A 23,388-nucleotide genomic window follows, 5' to 3' on the forward strand; every position below is an offset into this window, starting at 1 on the left:
TCTTCCCCACTCCACCTTTCTCTCTCTTTCAATCTTTTTATTAGTATTAAAAATATTATGAATAAAATACAATTAAAATATTGATAAGGGATTACAAACATATAAACTCCCATTACACATGAAGGAATACATAAGGAATGAATACAGTATAAGTAAGTTTTCTCAAAACATAAACCATATAGTATATATATGAACAAGGTAAGTCTAGATATTCCATAATATATAATATAAAAAAGAGAAAAAAAAATAGTAAATCTATATATGAAAGTTAACTAATCTACTAATCTAATATCTAAGAAAAAAAACAAAGAAGGAAAAAAAAACTAAAAAAAAAACTAAAAAAAAAGAGAAAAAAAAGAGGGCTGTTCATAGTATCTCACAAGCATACATAAACATCAATGACGTCAACTCCGATCCTCTCAACATACATACGATTAAAGCTGAAAAAACCAATAAGCCTGGCACAGGGCCATTACATCATATGAAAATATTGAATAAATGGTCTCCATATCTTTTCAAATTTAATAGAAGTATCAAATACAGCACTTCTAATTTTTTCTAAATTTAGACATAACATAGTTTGAGAAAGCCAATGAAATACCGTGGGAGGATTAATTTCCTTCCAATTCAACAAAATAGATCTTCTAGCCATCAAAGTGAGAAAAGCAATCATTCGACAGGCGGAAGGAGATAAGTGAAGTAAGTCCATCATCGGTAAACCAAAAATTGCGGTAATAGGATGGGGTTGTAAATCAATGTTCAGTACCACCGAAATAATATCAAAAATATCTTTCCAATATTTTTTCAAAAGCGGACATGACCAAAACATATGAGTTAAAGACGCGATTTCTAATTGACATCTGTCACAAATAGGGTTTATATGAGAATAAAAATGAGCTAATTTATCCTTGGACATATGGGCCCTATGTACAACCTTAAATTGTATTAATGAATGTTTGGCACATATAGATGATTCCACCTTTCTTATTCTAGCTTCTATCTCCTTTCTTTCCAGTCCTAATGAAAAGACTCGACCTGTTTATTCCCTTCCGTAGATGCTGCCTGACTTTCTGAGTTCCCCTAGTATTTTGTGTCTGCTGAAAGTATCCTAACCGGTTGCATCATGGCCTGGTATGGCAATTTCAATGCAGAAGAAGGCTGCAGGGATTCAAGAAGCTGCAGAGAATCATGGCCACACCGTCCAGCTTGGGCTCAGCCCTCCCCACCATTGGTAGCACCTTCAGGTGGTGCTCGGTCATGTCCTCTTCCCGTTGCTACAATTGAGCAGGAAGAACGGAATTCCAAAGTCCCACGCACCAGGTTCAAGAACAGCTACTTTTCCACGTGTTAAGTGGGAGGACTTCGCAAGTGAATTTTTAATAGTACAAAGCTGGTATGTGCCTGTCAGAATAAAAGGTGAAGATAACAGGTGTAGGGGACCTCCGTTTTCAAGAGATATTGAGACCCCTGTGAAGAAAAAAACTGGAGGTTCATAGCGGATAAAGGCAAGAAGGAACAAATGAAGTGCTTATGGAATATAAGAAATGCAAGAGAACACTTAAGAAAGAAATCAGGATGACTAAAAGAAGGCATGACGTTTGCTCTAGCAGACAAGGTGAAGAAGAATCCTATGGGATATGTTAACAGATATGTTAAGAGCTAAAAGATTCCAAGGGACAAAATTTTTCCTCTGGAAGATCAGAATGGTAATCTATGTGTGGAGCCAACAGAGATGGGGGAAGATCTAGGAATAATGGTGTATAGTTCCCTGAAGGTGGAATCTCATGTGGATAGGGTTGTGAAGAAAGCTTTTGGTATGCTGGCCTTTAATGCCATTAGGCTTTACAATTCTACCGCCAGGACTTAAGAACTTTTTAAAAGCTATTATTAATGCTTTTTGAGATGGTGATTTAGATGCATATCATATTTTTTTTTTACTGAGTTAAGTATTGTATGTAATTAGTTTTGCTACAACAAGTGTATGGGACATTGGAAAAAAAGTTGAATTTCCCCATGGGGATGAATAAAGTGTCTCTCTATCTATCTATCTATCTATCTATCTATCTATCTATCTATCTAAATCAGAGCATTGAGTATTGGAGTTGGGATGTAATGTTAAAATTGTACAAGGCATTGGTAAGGCCGAATTTGGAGTATTGTGTACAGTTCTGGTCACCAAATTATAGGAAGGATTTCAACAAAATAGAGAGTACAGAGAAGATTTACTAGAATGTTACCTGGGTTTCAGCACCTAAGTTACAGAGAAAGGCTGAACAGGTTAGGCCTTTATTCTTTGGAGCGTAGAAGGTAGAGGGGGGACCTGATAGAGGTATTTAAAATTATGAGGGGGATAGATAGAGTTGATGTTGATAGGCTTTTTCCATTGAGAGTAGGGGAGATTCAAACTAGAGGACATGAGTTGAGAGTTAGGGGGCAAAAGTTTAGGGGTAACACGAGGGGGAATTTCTTTACTCAGAGAGTGGTTGCTGTGTGGAACGAGCTTCCAGTAGAAGTAGAGGCAGGTTTGATTTTGATATTGTCATTTAAAGTAAAATTGGATAGGTATACGGACAGGAAAGGAATGGAGGGTTATGGGCTGAGTGCAGGTCGGTGGGACTAGCTGAGAGTAAGCGTTTGGCACAGATCAGAAGGGCCGAGATGGTCTGTTTCTGTGCTGTAATTGTTATATGGTTATATATCTTAAATGTATTTTTTCATCTGTATTTACTTGGGAGACAAACATAGAGTGTATAGAAATGAGCCAAAGTGGTGTCATCTTCACGGACCCTGTACAGATTACAGAGGAGGAGGTGTTTGCTGTCCTGAGGCAAATCATGGTGGATTAATCCCCAGGTCCTGACAAGGTGTTCCCTCAGACCCTGTAGAGACAAATGCAGAAATTGCCATAGCAGAGATTATATTTAAATCATCCTTAGCAACAGGTGAGGCACCAGAGGACTGTTGTTCCGCTGTTTAAGAAAGGCCGTAAAAATAAGCCAGGAAATTATTGGTCGGTGAGCCTGACATCAGTAGTGGGAAAGTTATTCTAAGGGACTGGATATATTGGTATTCAGATAGACACGGATTGATTACAGATAGTCAGCATAGATGCAGGCAAAGCAGTGGATCTTGCCTACATCGACTTTAGCAAGGCACTTTACAGGGTCCCGCATGGGAAGTTAGTCAAGAAGATTCAGTCTGTCAGCATCCAAGATGAGGTAGTATATTGGATTAGACATTGCCTTTGTGGAAGAAGTCAGGGAGTGGTCATAGATCACTCCAGCCCGTCTCACTGTGGAGTGCCACAGGGATCGGTGCTGGGTCCGTTGTTCATCATCTATGTCAGTGATCTGGATGATAACGTGGTTAACTGGATCAGCAAATTTGCAGATGACCCCAAGATTGGGGGTGTCGTAGACAGTGAGGAAGGCTATCATTTCTTGCAGAGGGATCTGCATCAGCTGGAAAAAATGACTGATGGGATTTAATGCAGTAAAGAGAGAGCTGTTGTACTTCAGTAGGACCAACCAGGGTAGGTCTTACACAGTAAATGGTACAGCACTGAGGAATCTAGGAATACAGGTTCATAATTCATTGAAAGTGGCATCACAGGTGGATAGGGTTATAAAGAAAGCTCTGGGCACATTGGTCTTCATAAATAAAAGTACTGAGTACAGGAGATGGGATGTTAGTTGAAGTTGTATAAGACATTGGTGAGGCTGAATTTGCAGTATTGTCTGCAGTTTTGGTCATTTACCTACAGGAAAGATGTAAGTAAGGTTGCAAGTGTACAGAGAAAGCTTTCGAGAATGTTGCTGGGTCTGGAGGACCTGACTTATAATGAAAGATTAGCTTAGGACTTGATTCCTTGGAAGAAAATCAAGGAATTTTGAAGATTGAGAGGAAATTTGATAGAGGTATAGAAAAATTATGAGGGGTATATGCAAGCAGGCTTTTTCCACTGAGGTTGGTGGGACTACAACTAGAGGTTATAGGTTAAGGGTGAAAGGTGAAAAGTTTACGAGGAACTTGGGGAAATTTCTTCACTCAGGGTCATGAGAGTATGGAACGAGCTGTCGGCACAAGTGGTGCACGCAAGCGCGATTTCAATGTTTAAGAGATATGTACATGGATGGTAGGGTATAGAGAGTTATGGTCATGGAGGATGTCAATGGGAGTAGGTAGTCTAAATGGTTTGGCATGGACTAAATGGGCTAAAGGACTGTTTCTGTACTGTACTTTTTTATGACTCTAAACCTCAAGACCTGAACTGATCTCCTCAACGTCAGCAACAGAACAATGTAGACTACCTCTTGCACTACCTTACACCTGTCTTGGGCTGTTCCCCTACCCCAAACATTCTGCTGCGAGTTTTGATGTGCTCTTATTTTGCAATCTTTTTCCTTCACTGTCATGTATAATTTATGTGTTGAGCATTGCCTGAATTTACACATCTGTGATACTGTTACCAGCCAGTGTTTCTCTTTATTGGTACCGAACTGTACTTGCATACATGGCAATCAACCTGACATGACTTAAACTTCTCTAACTTCAAAGCAAATTAAGACGATGCATCTGCAAGGAACAAATTAAAGAATGTTTCTTCTGCTACCATGAAGATAGAGAGAACTTGTTAAAAGGGATAGCAATTTGTTAAACTATTGGCAAAGAAATCACATCCAACCTTATTGGGATGCCCATTAGTAATGTTGAACAGCTGCTGAGAACTCAGTTTACTAGATTGTCCAAGATGAATACTTGTTTGCCAGCATGGACATACTGGGGAGAATGACCTGTTTTATGGTAGTGGAGAGGTTAGTGCATTGCTTTAAGCACCAGCAATCACCATTTGGGGTTCAATTCCCATCGTTGTCTGTAAGGAGTTTGTATTTTCTCCCCGTGACAGCATGGGTTTCCTCTGGGTGCTCTGGTTTCCTCCCACATTCCAAAGACGTATGATTTGGGTGAGTGAGTTGTGGGCATGCTACATTTGCGCAGAAAGCGTGATGAAACTTGCGGTCTCCCTTCAGTGCAATCCGTGGTGATCTGATTTGATGCAAACAACATGTCTGTTCAAATATATATGTGACAAATAAAGCTAATTTTTAATCTTCCTTGAAGCGTATAGCGCAATGCCCTGAGATTGCCTTTTTGTCTTTCTGGGCATGTGGTGATCACATCCCAAACTGTCATCTGAGATCCGATTACAATATTTTGCTGGAGTTAGCAACAATTTCGAGACTAGAACTCAATACAGCCTATTTTCCTGCCAGCTTAATTGTGTTCCAAATACTAGTTTTCAACAAATATCTGCCAATTTTTCCTTATCATGTGCAAAGATGAAAAACTGAATAAAAATTCAACCCTGCGATACATTTCTTTTTCAACCTACTGTGTAGTTTCTTAGTTACAATATCAAATCAATGAGAGCTCATCTGGGATAATGATCTATCAAAACTGCTTATAAGTGAATAAAGCTCTGTAAAATCTACTGTTTTCCTTCCATTAGCCAATAATAAAATCTCTCTAATCTCTCCTTGAAACAGTCTCCCACCTCTGGCAACATCCTGCTGAATCTATGCTGTGTCCTTGCTATGATTTTCAGGCCAATTGTAGCATGGTTAAAATTACACTCAATATTCTGACACAGACTGAATGTGAAACCTTTATCATTTCTGTATTCCAGTACACTATGGCACTATTCCTACAATGCACCATGCGTCTGGCTCTTTGTAAAGATTTTGCAATAATATATTAGACCATAAGATAAAGCAGCAGAATTAGGCCATTCAGCCCATTGAGTCTGCTCTGCCATTCCATGATGGCTGATCTATTATTCCTCTCAACCCCATTCTCCTGCCTTCTCCCCTTAATACCTTTGACATCCTTATTAATCAAGACCCTATCAAAGTCTGCTTTAAATATACCCAATGACTTGGCCTCCATTGACATCTGTGATAATGAATTCCACAGATTCACGACCATTTGTCTTCAGAAATTCCTCCGCATCTCTGTTCCAAAGGGACACCCTTCTACTCTGAGGCTTTGCACTCTGGTCCTGGACTCTCCCACTATAGGAAACATCCTCTCCAAGTCCACTCTATCTAGGCCTTTCAATATTTGATAGGTTTCAATGAGATTGCCCCATCCCCTCCCATGTTCTTCTAAATCCAGTGAGTGCAGACCCTAAGCCATCAAATGCTCCTCATACATTAACCCTTTCATTCCCGGATCATTCTTGTGAACTTCCTCTGGATCCTCTCCAATGCCAGCACATCTCATCTTAGATAAGGGGCCCAGAGGCAATTTAGACTACTTTGTATAATCTTACAAATGTATTCAGGGTGATGAAGAGTAGTCTCTGCTGTGAATGGAAAAATACAGCAAGATGCCACAAACAGCAATGCAGCAAAACTGGAGTATCTAGTCTTGTGGGATTTAACACAAGAGGTTCTGCTGATGCTGGAAATCTTGAACAACACACAGAAAATGCTGGAGGAACTCAGCAAATCAGGTAGCGAGGAATAAACGTTCAATGTTTTGGGCTGACACCCTTCATCAGTCCTGAAAGGGCAGCACAGTAGTATAATGCTTTACAGTGCTAATGACTCAGGTTCAAATCCCGCTGCTGTCTGTAAGGAGTTTGTATTATCACCCCATGACTGCGTTGGCCTCCTTTGGGTACTCCAGCTTCCTCCCACATTCTAAAGTTGCCTGGGTTAGTGTTGTGAAATTTGTTGTCTTTGTGGCATGAGTACAATGCAATAAATAATAAAAGAAAACAAATCAGTGAATTGCAATTGTCGTTTCGTATGGCAGGTGCCTTCCTCTTCACAATTCTCATTGGTTTTTGTCAAGCCATTCCTCCAGCTCGTGGCTGCATCAATGGACCGCAGCAAAGCCATCTCTGATCTTGGTGACAGGGCATATTGGACCAGGAGGAGGACGTCCTTGGTTGGGGCTAGCTGGGGTTTGTCAGGCACCTCATCGATGTCCTGTGGAGGCTTGTGAGCTCGAAGGACTCCATCAGGGCCACCCATGCTGGAACAGCAGAGGACGAGATGTCAGATGAAGATTGATCCAACTCGTGTCTGCTCCTCCTGGGCCACACTTCACCATCATGCAGTGAATTACAGTATATTAATAGATAAATTAAATAAGTAGTGCAAAAACAGAAATAGTGAGGTAGTGTTCATGGGTTCAAAGTCCTTACAGAAATTGGATGGCAGAGGGGAAGAAGCTGTTCCTGAATCGCTGAGTGTGTGCCTTCAGGCTTCTGTATCTCCCTCCTGATGGTAGCAATGAGAACAAGGCATGTCCTGGGTGGTGGGGGTCCTCAATGATAGATGCCGCCTTTTTGAGGTATTGCTCCTTGAAGATGTCCTGGATACTACAGAGGCTAGTGCCTATGATGGAGGTAACTAAATTTCCAACTCCCTGCAGATTATTTCGATCCTATGCAATAGCCCCCCAGCCCCCAATGCAGCCAGTTAGAATGCTCTCCACAGTGCACCTGTAGAAATTTACATGTGCCAAATAAAGAGAATCTAATCTAATTTGAATCACAATTGCCCAGTTCTTTTAATGCAATTCAAATACAAGCTTTGAATGTGGTGGGGTTTCACTCCGTGAACAGTTCAACGTCCCACAATGCTAGCATTTATCATCAGAAAATCCAATCTTGCCTTCAGTCTTATGCAGTCAGAGTAAGGCATGGAAACTGAACAGGCTCAGTTTCAGTGATGATCAATGTGAAAACATGAAGAATAAATTTCCCTGGGGACAAAGAGCGTCTACAGAAACTAAAATCTGGAGCAAAATGCGAAGTGTTGGAGGAACTCAGCAGGTCAAGCAGCACGAGGAAAAGGGATAAGTGACATTTTTGGTTGAGACCCAAGTAGAAGGATGAGAATTTCCTTTCCAACTCACTGGTCCTGATTTGGCAAAACACTGTCCCACCTCCATTGCTGCTGGTTGAAAATCCAGGAAACCCCTGCCCAGTGGCATTTTGGGACTACTTGCACTGCAAGAAGCGTCACTCTTCTGTACTCTGTTCACCTCTATCACCTCTAGGGCCATAGGAGACACCAGAATGAGGTGCAGAAACGAACTACAAATTACTTGGATATGAAATGTGAACTAACTAATACGACGAGGAATAATTTAAAGATGGTTGGTGGAAAGTATAAGGAAGATGTCCGAGGTATTTTTTTCTTACTCAGAGAGTGGTGGGTGCATGCAATGCTGTGCCAGGGTGGTGGTACAGGCAGATGTTTCAGGGGCATTTAACAACTCTTAGACACATGGATGATAGGAAATATGGAGGGCTATGTAGGAGGGAAGAGTTACATTGATCCTGGAGTAGGTTAAAGGGTCAGCAGAACATAATGGGCTGAAGGGTCTGCTCTGTGCTGTAATGTTCTATGCTCTATGAAAGGAGGCCACTTGACCCCTTGGACCCTACCAGCTCCTAGTAAGGCAATCCCATCTGTATTTCCCTGTAGCCCTGCTCCTTGGAGGTACCGTTATTGGTGCTGTATTGCCTGGTCGGCCCTTTGGTTCTTTTGCTGCCTCTCCACAGTAAGGAGACAAAGTCATCAACATCATCATTGCGGGCTGTGTCTATACAACATGGGCGATCTTGGTCTACCATGATTGTTCTTGGCAAATTTTTCTACAGAAGCAGGTTGCCATTGCCTTCTTTTGGGCAGTGTCTTTAGAAGATGGATGATTCCAGCCAATATCAATACTTTTCAGAGATTGTCTGCCTGGAGTCAGTGGTCAAACAGCCAGGATTTGTGATATGCACCAGCTGCTCATATGACCATCTTCTCCCATTGCTTCAGGTGGCCCTAAACAGGGAACCAAGCAGGTGCTACTTCTTGCCCAAGGGTGACCTGCAGGCTAGCGGAGGGAAGGAGCACCTTACACCTCCTTTGGTAGAGATGCATCTCCACCCTGACACCCAAAGGTGGCAATTTAACGCAGTCAATGAACCTATCAGTATAACTTTAGGATATGTGGTTGGGGGGGGTGGGGGAGGTAGGGTACCTTGGGGGATCCCATGGAGTGGCAGAGAGAATGAGCAAACTTCACACAGGCAACTCTAGACCATGAACCTGAAGTCCTGAGGTCACAATGCTGACCACTGCCTCATGGGTTGACCCCTTAGACTTCGGTAAGATGCTGCGCATTCAGAGGCTAACCAAAGGTACACTTTTCTTTTTAAAGTGTGTTTTTTATGATTATACTGGACTCCAAGAACAATGGGTACAGCAGGTCTACTGCATCAGTGATCTAGCAGCCGGCTAGAGCGTCGAAGGAGATGGAGAAGCTGATGGATGGGTTGGAGAAAGAAAAGCTGGCAGACGGGCAGGAGAAGGAGAAGCCAGCACTTGGCCGGAGAATGTTCGAAGGAGCTGACCTGGGTGCAGACTGTACTGCTGCCTGCTACTCGAAGGCATCAGAGTTGGTGCACAACAGCAGCGGACGTCGTAACTGAGAGCGACCGTCTTGGACGTTTCTTTTGCGATTGCAAGATCTTGTTGGACATTGTAACATACAGCAGGTCTGTTTCCCTTGTTTGGTGGTAAACAGGTGAAGAGGCAGCAGTGTGGCCTCAGATGTAGTGAGACCTAGGCCTCAAGCCGCAGGCTTGCCTGCTGCTAGCTGGAGGTGGAGTAGCAAAATGAGCCAAAGTGGTGTCATCTTCACGGACCCTGTACAGATTACAGAGGAGGAGGTGTTTGCTGTCCTGAGGCAAATCATGGTGGATTAATCCCCAGGTCCTGACAAGGTGTTCCCTCAGACCCTGTAGAGACAAATGCAGAAATTGCCATAGCAGAGATTATATTTAAATCATCCTTAGCAACAGGTGAGGCACCAGAGGACTGTTGTTCCGCTGTTTAAGAAAGGCCGTAAAAATAAGCCAGGAAATTATTGGTCGGTGAGCCTGACATCAGTAGTGGGAAAGTTATTCTAAGGGACTGGATATATTGGTATTCAGATAGACACGGATTGATTACAGATAGTCAGCATAGATGCAGGCAAAGCAGTGGATCTTGCCTACATCGACTTTAGCAAGGCACTTTACAGGGTCCCGCATGGGAAGTTAGTCAAGAAGATTCAGTCTGTCAGCATCCAAGATGAGGTAGTATATTGGATTAGACATTGCCTTTGTGGAAGAAGTCAGGGAGTGGTCATAGATCACTCCAGCCCGTCTCACTGTGGAGTGCCACAGGGATCGGTGCTGGGTCCGTTGTTCATCATCTATGTCAGTGATCTGGATGATAACGTGGTTAACTGGATCAGCAAATTTGCAGATGACCCCAAGATTGGGGGTGTCGTAGACAGTGAGGAAGGCTATCATTTCTTGCAGAGGGATCTGCATCAGCTGGAAAAAATGACTGATGGGATTTAATGCAGTAAAGAGAGAGCTGTTGTACTTCAGTAGGACCAACCAGGGTAGGTCTTACACAGTAAATGGTACAGCACTGAGGAATCTAGGAATACAGGTTCATAATTCATTGAAAGTGGCATCACAGGTGGATAGGGTTATAAAGAAAGCTCTGGGCACATTGGTCTTCATAAATAAAAGTACTGAGTACAGGAGATGGGATGTTAGTTGAAGTTGTATAAGACATTGGTGAGGCTGAATTTGCAGTATTGTCTGCAGTTTTGGTCATTTACCTACAGGAAAGATGTAAGTAAGGTTGCAAGTGTACAGAGAAAGCTTTCGAGAATGTTGCTGGGTCTGGAGGACCTGACTTATAATGAAAGATTAGCTTAGGACTTGATTCCTTGGAAGAAAATCAAGGAATTTTGAAGATTGAGAGGAAATTTGATAGAGGTATAGAAAAATTATGAGGGGTATATGCAAGCAGGCTTTTTCCACTGAGGTTGGTGGGACTACAACTAGAGGTTATAGGTTAAGGGTGAAAGGTGAAAAGTTTACGAGGAACTTGGGGAAATTTCTTCACTCAGGGTCATGAGAGTATGGAACGAGCTGTCGGCACAAGTGGTGCACGCAAGCGCGATTTCAATGTTTAAGAGATATGTACATGGATGGTAGGGTATAGAGAGTTATGGTCATGGAGGATGTCAATGGGAGTAGGTAGTCTAAATGGTTTGGCATGGACTAAATGGGCTAAAGGACTGTTTCTGTACTGTACTTTTTTATGACTCTAAACCTCAAGACCTGAACTGACCTCCTCAACGTCAGCAACAGAACAATGTAGACTACCTCTTGCACTACCTTACACCTGTCTTGGGCTGTTCCCCTACCCCAAACATTCTGCTGCGAGTTTTGATGTGCTCTTATTTTGCAATCTTTTTCCTTCACTGTCATGTATAATTTATGTGTTGAGCATTGCCTGAATTTACACATCTGTGATACTGTTACCAGCCAGTGTTTCTCTTTATTGGTACCGAACTGTACTTGCATACATGGCAATCAACCTGACATGACTTAAACTTCTCTAACTTCAAAGCAAATTAAGACGATGCATCTGCAAGGAACAAATTAAAGAATGTTTCTTCTGCTACCATGAAGATAGAGAGAACTTGTTAAAAGGGATAGCAATTTGTTAAACTATTGGCAAAGAAATCACATCCAACCTTATTGGGATGCCCATTAGTAATGTTGAACAGCTGCTGAGAACTCAGTTTACTAGATTGTCCAAGATGAATACTTGTTTGCCAGCATGGACATACTGGGGAGAATGACCTGTTTTATGGTAGTGGAGAGGTTAGTGCATTGCTTTAAGCACCAGCAATCACCATTTGGGGTTCAATTCCCATCGTTGTCTGTAAGGAGTTTGTATTTTCTCCCCGTGACAGCATGGGTTTCCTCTGGGTGCTCTGGTTTCCTCCCACATTCCAAAGACGTATGATTTGGGTGAGTGAGTTGTGGGCATGCTACGTTTGCGCAGAAAGCGTGATGAAACTTGCGGTCTCCCTTCAGTGCAATCCGTGGTGATCCGATTTGATGCAAACAACATGTCTGTTCAAATATATATGTGACAAATAAAGCTAATTTTTAATCTTCCTTGAAGCGTATAGCGCAATGCCCTGAGATTGCCTTTTTGTCTTTCTGGGCATGTGGTGATCACATCCCAAACTGTCATCTGAGATCTGATTACAATATTTTGCAGGAGTTAGCAACAATTTCGAGACTAGAACTCAATACAGCCTATTTTCCTGCCAGCTTAATTGTGTTCCAAATACTAGTTTTCAACAAATATCTGCCAATTTTTCCTTATCATGTGCAAAGATGAAAAACTGAATAAAAATTCAACCCTGCGATACATTTCTTTTTCAACCTACTGTGTAGTTTCTTAGTTACAATATCAAATCAATGAGAGCTCATCTGGGATAATGATCTATCAAAACTGCTTATAAGTGAATAAAGCTCTGTAAAATCTACTGTTTTCCTTCCATTAGCCAATAATAAAATCTCTCTAATCTCTCCTTGAAACAGTCTCCCACCTCTGGCAACATCCTGCTGAATCTATGCTGTGTCCTTGCTATGATTTTCAGGCCAATTGTAGCATGGTTAAAATTACACTCAATATTCTGACACAGACTGAATGTGAAACCTTTATCATTTCTGTATTCCAGTACACTATGGCACTATTCCTACAATGCACCATGCGTCTGGCTCTTTGTAAAGATTTTGCAATAATATATTAGACCATAAGATAAAGCAGCAGAATTAGGCCATTCAGCCCATTGAGTCTGCTCTGCCATTCCATGATGGCTGATCTATTATTCCTCTCAACCCCATTCTCCTGCCTTCTCCCCTTAATACCTTTGACACCCTTATTAATCAAGACCCTATCAAAGTCTGCTTTAAATATACCCAATGACTTGGCCTCCATTGCCATCTGTGGTAATGAATTCCACAGATTCACGACCATTTGTCTTCAGAAATTCCTCCGCATCTCTGTTCCAAAGGGACACCCTTCTATTCTGAGGCTTTGCACTCTGGTCCTGGACTCTCCCACTATAGGAAACATCCTCTCCAAGTCCACTCTATCTAGGCCTTTCAATATTTGATAGGTTTCAACGAGATTGCCCCATCCCCTCCCATGTTCTTCTAAATCCAGTGAGTGCAGACCCTAAGCCATCAAATGCTCCTCATACATTAACCCTTTCATTCCTGGATCATTCTTGTGAACTTCCTCTGGATCCTCTCCAATGCCAGCACATCTCATCTTAGATAAGGGGCCCAGAGGCAATTTAGACTACTTTGTATAATCTTACAAATGTATTCAGGGTAATGAAGAGTAGTCTCTGCTGTGAATGGAAAAATACAGCAAGATGCCACAAACAGCAATGCAGCAAAACTGGAGTATCTAGTCTTGTGGGATTTAACACAAGAGGTTCTGCTGATGCTGGAAATCTTGAACAACACACAGAAAATGCTGGAGGAACTCAGCAAATCAGGTAGCGAGGAATAAACGTTCAATGTTTTGGGCTGACACCCTTCATCAGTCCTGAAAGGGCAGCGCGGTAGTATAATGCTTTACAGTGCTAACGACTCAGGTTCAAATCCCGCTGCTGTCTGTAAGGAGTTTGTATTATCACCCCATGACTGCGTTGGCCTCCTTTGGGTACTCCAGCTTCCTCCCACATTCTAAAGTTGCCTGAGTTAGTGTTGTGAAATTTGTTGTCTTTGTGGCATGAGTACAATGCAATAAATAATAAAAGAAAACAAATCAGTGAATTGCAATTGTCGTTTCGTATGGCAGGTGCCTTCCTCTTCACAATTCTCATTGGTGTTTGTTAAGCCATTCCTCCAGCTCGTGGCTGCATCGATGGACCGCAGCAAAGCCATCTCTGATCTTGGTGAGAGGGCATATTGGACCAGGTGGAGGACGTCCTTGTGGTTGGGGCAAGCTGGGGTTTGTCAGGCACCTCATCGATGTCCTGTGGAGGCTTGTGTGCTCGAAGGACTCCATCAGGGCCACCCATGCTGGAACAGCAGAGGACGAGATGTCAGATGAAGATTGATCCAACTCGTGTCTGCTCCTCCCGGGCCACACTTCACCATCATGCAGTGAATTACAGTATATGAATAGATAAATTAAATAAGTAGTGCAAAAACAGAAATAGTGAGCTAGTGTTCATGGGTTCACAGTCCATACAGAAATTGGATGGCAGAGGGGAAGAAGCTGTTCCTGAATCGCTGAGTGTGTGCCTTCAGGCCTCTGTATCTCCCTCCTGATGGTAGCAATGAGAACAAGGCATGTCCTGGGTGGTGGGGGTCCTCAATGATAGATGCCGCCTTTTTGAGGTATTGCTCCTTGAAGATGTCCTGGATACTACAGAGGCTAGTGCCTATGATGGAGGTAACTAAATTTCCAACTCCCTGCAGATTATTTCGATCCTATGCAATAGCCCCCCAGCCCCCAATGCAGCCAGTTAGAATGCTCTCCACAGTGCACCTGTAGAAATTTACATGTGCCAAATAAAGAGAATCTAATCTAATTTGAATCACAATTGCCCAGTTCTTTTAATGCAATTCAAATACAAGCTTTGAATGTGGTGGGGTTTCACTCCGTGAACAGTTCAACGTCCCACAATGCTAGCATTTATCATCAGAAAATCCAATCTTGCCTTCAGTCTTATGCAGTCAGAGTAAGGCATGGAAACTGAACAGGCTCAGTTTCAGTGATGATCAATGTGAAAACATGAAGAATAAATTTCCCTGGGGACAAAGAGCGTCTACAGAAACTAAAATCTGGAGCAAAATGCGAAGTGTTGGAGGAACTCAGCAGGTCAAGCAGCACGAGGAAAGGGGATAAGTGACATTTTTGGTTGAGACCCAAGTAGAAGGATGAGAATTTCCTTTCCAACTCACTGGTCCTGATTTGGCAAAACACTGTCCCACCTCCATTGCTGCTGGTTGAAAATCCAGGAAACCCCTGCCCAGTGGCATTTTGGGATTACTTGCACTGCAAGAAGCGTCACTCTTCTGTACTCTGTTCACCTCTATCACCTCTAGGGCCATAGGAGACACCAGAATGAGGTGCAGAAACAAACTACAAATTACTTGGATATGAAATGTGAACTAACTAATACGACGAGGAATAATTTAAAGATGGTTGGTGGAAAGTATAAGGAAGATGTCCGAGGTATTTTTTTCTTACTCAGAGAGTGGTGGGTGCATGCAATGCTGTGCCAGGGTGGTGGTACAGGCAGATGTTTCAGGGGCATTTAACAACTCTTAGGCACATGGATGATAGGAAATATGGAGGGCTATGTAGGAGGGAAGAGTTACATTGATCCTGGAGTAGGTTAAAGGGTCAGCAGAACATAATGGGCTGAAGGGTCTGCTCTGTGCTGTAATGTTCTATGCTCTATGAAAGGAGGCCACTTGACCCCTTGGACCCTACCAGCTCCTAGTAAGGCAATCCCATCTGTATTTCCCTGTAGCCCTGCTCCTTGGAGGTACCGTTATTGGTGCTGTATTGCCTGGTCGGCCCTTTGGTTCTTTTGCTGCCTCTCCACAGTAAGGAGACAAAGTCATCAACATCATCATTGCGGGCTGTGTCTATACAACATGGGCGATCTTGGTCTACCATGATTGTTCTTGGCAAATTTTTCTACAGAAGCAGGTTGCCATTGCCTTCTTTTGGGCAGTGTCTTTAGAAGATGGATGATTCCAGCCAATATCAATACTTTTCAGAGATTGTCTGCCTGAAGTCAGTGGTCAAACAGCCAGGATTTGTGATATGCACCGGCTGCTCATATGACCATCTTCTCCCATTGCTTCAGGTGGCCCTAAACAGGGAACCAAGCAGGTGCTACTTCTTGCCCAAGGGTGACCTGCAGGCTAGCGGAGGGAAGGAGCACCTTACACCTCCTTTGGTAGAGATGCATCTCCACCCTGACACCCAAAGGTGGCAATTTAACGCAGTCAATGAACCTATCAGTATAACTTTAGGATATGTGGTTGGGGGGGGGGGTGGGGGAGGTAGGGTACCTTGGGGGATCCCATGGAGTGGCAGAGAGAATGAGCAAACTTCACACAGGCAACTCTAGACCATGAACCTGAAGTCCTGAGGTCACAATGCTGACCACTGCCTCATGGGTTGACCCCTTAGACTTCGGTAAGATGCTGCGCATTCAGAGGCTAACCAAAGGTACACTTTTCTTTTTAAAGTGTGTTTTTTATGATTATACTGGACTCCAAGAACAATGGGTACAGCAGGTCTACTGCATCAGTGATCTAGCAGCCGGCTAGAGCGTCGAAGGAGATGGAGAAGCTGATGGATGGGTTGGAGAAAGAAAAGCTGGCAGACGGGCAGGAGAAGGAGAAGCCAGCACTTGGCCGGAGAATGTTCGAAGGAGCTGACCTGGGTGCAGACTGTACTACTGCCTGCTACTCGAAGGCATCAGAGTTGGTGCACAACAGCAGCGGACGTCGTAACTGAGAGCGACCGTCTTGGACGTTTCTTTTGCAATTGCAAGATCTTGTTGGACATTGTAACATACAGCAGGTCTGTTTCCCTTGTTTGGTGGTAAACAGGTGAAGAGGCAGCAGTGTGGCCTCAGATGTAGTGAGACCTAGGCCTCAAGCCGCAGGCTTGCCTGCTGCTAGCTGGAGGTGGAGTAGCATGGCAGCCCTGCTCGGCTGGGAGCTGGCCTCTCCTGTCAGAACTTCCCTTTAGTGTTTGACCAATGGAATGACAGGCTGGATTGCCGGGAGCTGTACCATCAATTTACATGTTGTTCAGGGACCTGGACTATATGTGTCTTTTCTTTCATAACAATGTATATTTTTTTCGCTCTCTTGGTATTTTGAATATATGTTATCCACCTTGGCCCCGGAGCAATGCCGTTTCATTCACCTGTATCCATGTTTGGTTTGAAGGATAATTAAACCTGATTTTTATATGATAGCACCATTGACCAGTGGTGGATTTCCATACCTCCTTACAACACCGGAGGTTATTCAATACTCAGCAATCCAATACCCACTAACTTGCTCTGCACCCAATCCTACGAACCTTCCCAAAGGATCCTGACAAAGGCTCTCTGCCCGAAACATCGAAAGTACTTCTTCCTATAGATGCTGCCTGGCCTGCTGCGTTCCACCAGCATTTTGTGTGTGTTGCTTAACCTTCCCATTAACCTCCTCACAGATCCAGCCACTCACCTACAGACTGGTGGGCAATTAACAACGGTCAATAAATACAACAGTCAGTCAGTGGGCCATTTCTGTTGTGGTCAGAAGGAGAATATGGTAGCTCTATACAGACCATGCCAGAAGGTCAGGATTGAGCCAGAGCTGTGGGCAGATGCTCTGCTCAAAGAGCCACCCTACTGTGAACTTCTAGACAATTAGTGGCCTTGTACCTTACTTATCTTAGGATCCAGACAGCTGAATCATGGGGCCACAAGGCACTGCAGATCTAGTAGCAATAAACAAGATGCTGGAGGAGGTTAATGGGTCAGGCCGCATGTACAAAGAGAAATGGACAGTCAATGCCTTGGATCAAGATTGTTCAATTATGACTGTCGCATGTACTTCACAACAAAATTGAAAATCTCTAAGACATCAGCAGAAGTGATGGAGAAGTGTAGTTTTCCCTTATACCTGAATTGGTTTTCCATTATTGCCACATGCGGAACACATTGAACATCTGGATTCAACAGACGCAATTCACATTTTAAAACATACGCACTAATTATGAGAGTAAGCGTTCGGCACGGACTAGAAGGGCCGAGATGGCTTGTTTCCGTGCTTTAATAGTTATATGGTTAATTATCTACCAGCAGTTACTTGTTGGTATTTTGTGAAAGTCTAAATTGGTTTGTTGTGGAAGGTCCCGAAATTAACTTTGAGGCAAAAGATGAGCTACTGGATGAAATCAACGGGTCAGACGTCGCCTGTTGAGGGGCATGAACAGTTGATGTTTTGGGTCAAGACCCTTCATTTGGACTAGAAAAGTAGAGGGGAGAAGCATTATACTGAGGTGAGGGGAAAGGGTAGGGCAACGGCTGGCAAGTGATAGGTGGATCCAGGGGAGAAAGTCCGATTGGCAGATGGAGGAGAGAAAAGGGGGAAATAGCTGCAGAGGTGATGGGAGGAGAACAAAGGGCTGAAGATGATGGAATTTCTTAGAAAAGGGTTTTTTATATATATGTAGATATAGATATACAGTACTATGCAAACGTCTCGGGCACATATATACAGCTAGGGTGCCTAAGGCTTTTGCGCAGTACTGTATTTGTCAATGTGGAGCGGAGAGTGAGTTTGTAAATCTGGTGGAAGCAAAAATGGTGGGAATAGCGAGGGTGGAATCCATGGGAGGGGTGTGGGACAGGTGGTAGAGAAGTGCTAGGTGTGGGTGCCAACACACCCAGCCCTGAGACACTAGGACAAGGTCTCTTGATTCTAAACAACTGATTTATTGATCATTACAGAATGTCTCTTTGGTGCTTCTTGCCCCGTCTCCTCTCCCTTCCCCTTTTCCCAACAATGATTTCCCTTCCCTTGCCCCCTTCCTACTCTCAGTCTACAATACAGACCCATATCAGAATCAGGTTTATCGTCACTCACTTAGGTCATGATATTTGCGTGTCTTTTTGCGGCAGCAGTACAGTGCAATACATAAAATTACTAGAACACTGTGCAAAAGTCTTAGCCAGCCTAGCTATATATATGTGCATAAAACTTTTGCATAGTACCGCATCATAGTAACTATATATGCTGAAAGGTGAAATCCTTAAGGGGAACTTCTTCGCTCTTTGGGGTAGGGGTGTGATTGTGGAATGAGCTGCCAGCAGAAGTGTGAGTTTAATTGTAACATTTAAGATAAGTTTGGATAGGTATGGTACATAGATGAAAGGGTAATGGAAGGCTATGGTCCAGGTGTGGGTAGATAGGACCAGGCAGAAAAACAGGTTGGCATGAATCAGATAGGCTGAAAGACTTTGTGAATGGAATATGGAGCAGTGAACCAAGTAAAGGAGATAGATAGATAGATAGATAGATAGATACTTTATTCATCCCCATGGGGAAATTCAACTTTTTTTTCCCAATGTCCCATACACTTGTTGTAGCAAAACTAATTACATACAATACTTAACTCAGTAAAAAATATGATATGCATCTAAATCACTATCTCAAAAAGCATTAATAATAGCTTTTAAAAAGTTCTTAAGTCCTGGCGGTAGAATTGTAAAGCCTAATGGCATTGGGGAGTATTGATATGGGGGGCAGATGGGAACAGTGGAAGGAAGGGACCCAGCGAGTGAGCGTGAAGGCCAATACAATGGGTAATGGAGGGCAAGGAAACAATGAGGCATCTGACCATATGGTGCAACTTTGCTCTTATGAATAAAATGGGGCAAAGAAATGCTTACAAATTTCCGGTTTGTCATCAGAAGTGTTGTGGCCATGGTTTCCACATTCAGCCTCTCCAGGTTTCCATCCCAGGTACGATACAGCAGCTCGGTATCTGTGAACAAACAGAAGGAAATGGAAATGATTTGTAGGTCACTGGGATTTCACACTGCCACTTTCAGAACACAGTACACAAACGATGAAACAGAACATAGTTAATGATGCAACATCAGCTTTGGCTACCCTCTGCAGTAGAAAGTCTTGCATTTATAAAGTTTTCAAGATCACAGTAGCATAAAGAAAATACTGAAGGAACTTAGCAGGTCAGGCAGCATCTGTGGAGGAATAAACAGTTGATGTTTCAGGACAAGACCTTCTATCAGGACTGGAAAGGAAAGGGGAAGAAACTAAAATAAGAAGGTAAGGGGAGGGTAAGGACTACATGTTGGCAGGTGATAGGTGAGACCACATGAGGGAAAGGGAGTGGAGGAGTGGGGATGAAGTGAGAAGCTGGGAGGTGACTAGATGAAAAGATAAGGAGCTGGAAAAGAAGGAAACTGACAGGAGAGGAGAGTGGACCATGGAAGAAACAGCAGGAGGAGCACCACAGGGAGGTGCTAAAAGAGAAGGGGTAAGAGTGGAAACAGAATGGGGAATGGGAAAAAAAGAATGGCAAAAGATCACAGAATATTTAAAAGCATAATGAATAATGCACTGTTCAAACCGCAGACGATTTAACAACCACTACATTTCATAAACCAACACAATACAAATCAGATCATCTGCTTCACTAATGTTGGTTGAGGAATATTGACCAAGGTTCCTGCTCTTCTTACAAGAACAATTTAACAGAGGTCAGACTGGGGCTTTGGGTTAACACCTCATCCCCTCATTTAAAGAGTAGAGTCATAAAGTTGTACAGCACACACTCTGTCCATGTTGACCATCAAGTCTCCACTTACACTGAAATTACACTAATGTCATTCCATTCTCTCACATTCCCATCAACTCTGCCACCTACCACTAGACATGTCTTTGGGGTGGGGAGCCCTCAGGGGATACTCATGGAGAATATGTTAAACTCCACACAGACAGCACCAGAGGTCAGGATAATGGTCATTGAACACTACAACCCAGAAACAGATCCTTCCCATCTAGTCCATGCGGAACTATTATCTGCTTAGTTCTATCAACTTGCCTGTGGACTATGGATCTCAGTACTTATCCCATCCATACACTTATCCAAACTTCTCTTAAATGTTGCAATTAAACCTGTATCTAACTCTTCCACTGTAGCTCATCCCATATTCACACTGCCCTCCAGGTGAAGAAGTTTCTTCTCAGATTCCCCTTAAATATTTCACCTTTTATTCTCAACCCATGACCTCTAGTTCTAGTCTTCACTCAACCTGATCGGAAAAAAACAGCAAGCATTGACCTATCAATCATTATCATCATTATCTGCCATGTCATATTAATGTGGGTAATTATGGTCTTATCCATGACCATGATCGTTCTTGGCAAATTTTTCTTTAAAAGTGGTTTGCCAGTACCTTCTTCTGGGTCCATTATCCTGATCTCTGGTGCTGTCTGTGTGGAGTTCTTCCCATCAATCTATACCTCACATAATTTTGTATATCCCTATAACATCTCCCCTCATTCTCCTGCACTCCACTGAATAAAGTGCTAACCTATTCAACCTTTCCCTATAACTCCGGTCCTCCAGTCCCAGAAACATCCTTGTCAATTTCTCTGCACTCTTTCAAGCTTGTCAGTATCTTCTCTGTAGGCAGGTGATCAGAATTGCACACAATACTCCAAATTTGGCCACTCCAACTTCTTTTAAAACTTCAGAACATAACATTCAACTCCTGTACTCAACACTCTGACTTATGAAGGCCAATGCTCTCTTTATGACCCTGCCTACCTCGGACTGAGTTCAGTTTGCTGCCATTACCAGGCTCCATTACTTGCATCATTCCTATGTTAGAAGGAGCTAATGATGCAGTTACATTTGGTATGTGTTAAGTTTGATCCAAATATTTCATATCATATTTTATCTCACTTATGTTAATTAAGCAATTATTTTCAAACTTGAATGTAATAATTACTTAATTAATATTGGGAAAATTTTCAAACTGCTTTGAATCCCTGATTTCTGGGCATGTGTTCCATCTTGCAATTCTCAATTTCATTTAATTAGTTACCTTTTCTATTTGCATAAAGGGCTAACCTTTGATGAAATTGGAAAGAATTGTCTGAATTGGGGAAGATAAACTTCAGCATTCATTACTTTCTAGTTTCATTACTTGAGGGCAATGCTCATTAGGAACTGACTAGTGTCAAAAAGATCAAATATTTGCATTAGTGTAAATTTTTTGAATGATTTGCATATTTGTAGTTTCTCTTCATCAGGAACGGGGGGGGAAGAGAGAGCCGAAGCCCAGTAATAGAGATAGGGGAGGGGGTAGGGCCTAGAGGCGCCAGGTGGAAAACCAATCAGAGGAAAGATAAAGGGGGGAGGGGAGGGGAAAAGCATGAAAGAACTGTAGAGATAAAGAAACAGAAAGTTGAAAGGGGAGAGAGGCAGAGAGGGACCTGGGATAGGGGACGGGGGAGGGAATTACCGGAAATTGGAGAATTCAATGTTCCTACCACCAGGCTGGAGGCTACCCAGATGGTAGATGAGGTGTTGCTCCTCCAACCTGAGTTTGGCCTCATCATGGCAGTAGAGGAGGCCATGTATGGACATATCTAGATGGGAATGAGAGGCAGAGTTGAAGTGGGTGGCAACCTGGAGGTCCTGTCTATTGTGGTGGACGGAGCGGAGGTGCTTGATGAAGCGGTCCCCCAATCTGCGTTGGGTCTCGACGATGTAGAGGAGGCCGCACCGGGAGCACCGGATGCAATAGACAACTCCAGCAGACTCGCAGGTTAGGTGTTGCCTCACCTGGAAGGACTGTCTGGGACCCGGAATGGTGGTAAGGGGGGAGGTGCGGGGACAGGTGTAGCATTTGCGCTTACAGGGTTAAGTGCCAGGTGGGAGTTCTGTGGGGAGGGACGTGTGGACCAGGTAGTCGCGGAGGGAACGAGCCTTGCAAAAAGCTGAGGGGGTAGGGAGGGAAAGATGTGCTGGGTGGTGGGGTCCTGTTGAAGGTGTCGGAAGTTGTGGAGGATAATATGCTGGATCCGGAGGCTGGTGGGGTGGTAGGTGAGGACAAGGGTAACCCTGTCCCTATTGTGGTGATGGGAGGATGGGTTAAGGGCTGAAGCGCGGGAAGTGGAGGAGATGCGGGTGAGGGCATCTTTGATGACGCCAGAAGGGAAACCACGATCCTGAAAGAAAGAGGACATTTGAGAAGTCCTGGAACGGAAAGCCTCATCCTGGGAGCAGATGCGGCGGAGACGGAGGAACTGGGAATAGGGAATGGCATTTTTGCATTGAGCAGGGTGGGAAGAGGTATAAGTCAAGATAGTTATCGTCTATTGCATCTGGTGCTCCTGGTGCGGCCTCCTCTACATCGGCGAGACCCGACACAGTTTGGGGGACCACTTCGTCGAGCACCTACGCTCCGTCCGTCACAATAGACAGGACCTCCCGGATGTCACCCACTTCAACTCTGCCTCTCATTCCCATCTAGATATGTCCATACATGGCCTCCTCTACTGCCATGATGAGGCCAAACTCAAGTTGGAGGAGCAACACCTCATCTTCCGTCTGGGTAGCCTCCAGCCTGGTGGTATGAACATTCTCCAATTTCCAGTAATTCTCTCCCCCTCCCCCTATCCCAGGTCCCTCTCTGCCTCTCTCCCCTTTCAACTTTCTGCTTTATCTCTACAGTTCTTTCATGCTTATCCCCTCCCCCCTTTATCTTTCCTCTGATTGGTTTTCCACCTGGCACCTCTAGGCCCTACCCCCTCCCCTATCTCTATTACTGGGCTTTGGCCCTCTCTTTCCCCCCCATTCCTGATGAAGGGTCTCGGACCGAAACGTTGGCTACTCTTTTCTCACGGATGCTGCCTGACCTGCT

The 23,388-nt window shown here is 43.6% G+C and overlaps 1 protein-coding gene across 5 annotated transcripts in view; it reads right to left on the minus strand.

The window, feature by feature from the left end:
* Positions 1-23,388, minus strand: part of dpp6a (dipeptidyl-peptidase 6a) — a 1,522,610-nt gene that overhangs the window by 300,657 nt on the left and 1,198,565 nt on the right. For all 5 annotated transcript variants that reach the window (XM_073054906.1, XM_073054908.1, XM_073054905.1 and 2 more), the window contains exon 4: positions 19,378-19,472. In XM_073054906.1, the coding sequence (XP_072911007.1) occupies positions 19,378-19,472 (95 nt within the window). The remainder of the gene's footprint in view (positions 1-19,377; positions 19,473-23,388) is intronic.

The sequence above is a fragment of the Hemitrygon akajei genome, chromosome 8 (assembly GCF_048418815.1).
Source record: "Hemitrygon akajei chromosome 8, sHemAka1.3, whole genome shotgun sequence".
Taxonomy (NCBI): Eukaryota; Metazoa; Chordata; class Chondrichthyes; order Myliobatiformes; family Dasyatidae; genus Hemitrygon; species Hemitrygon akajei.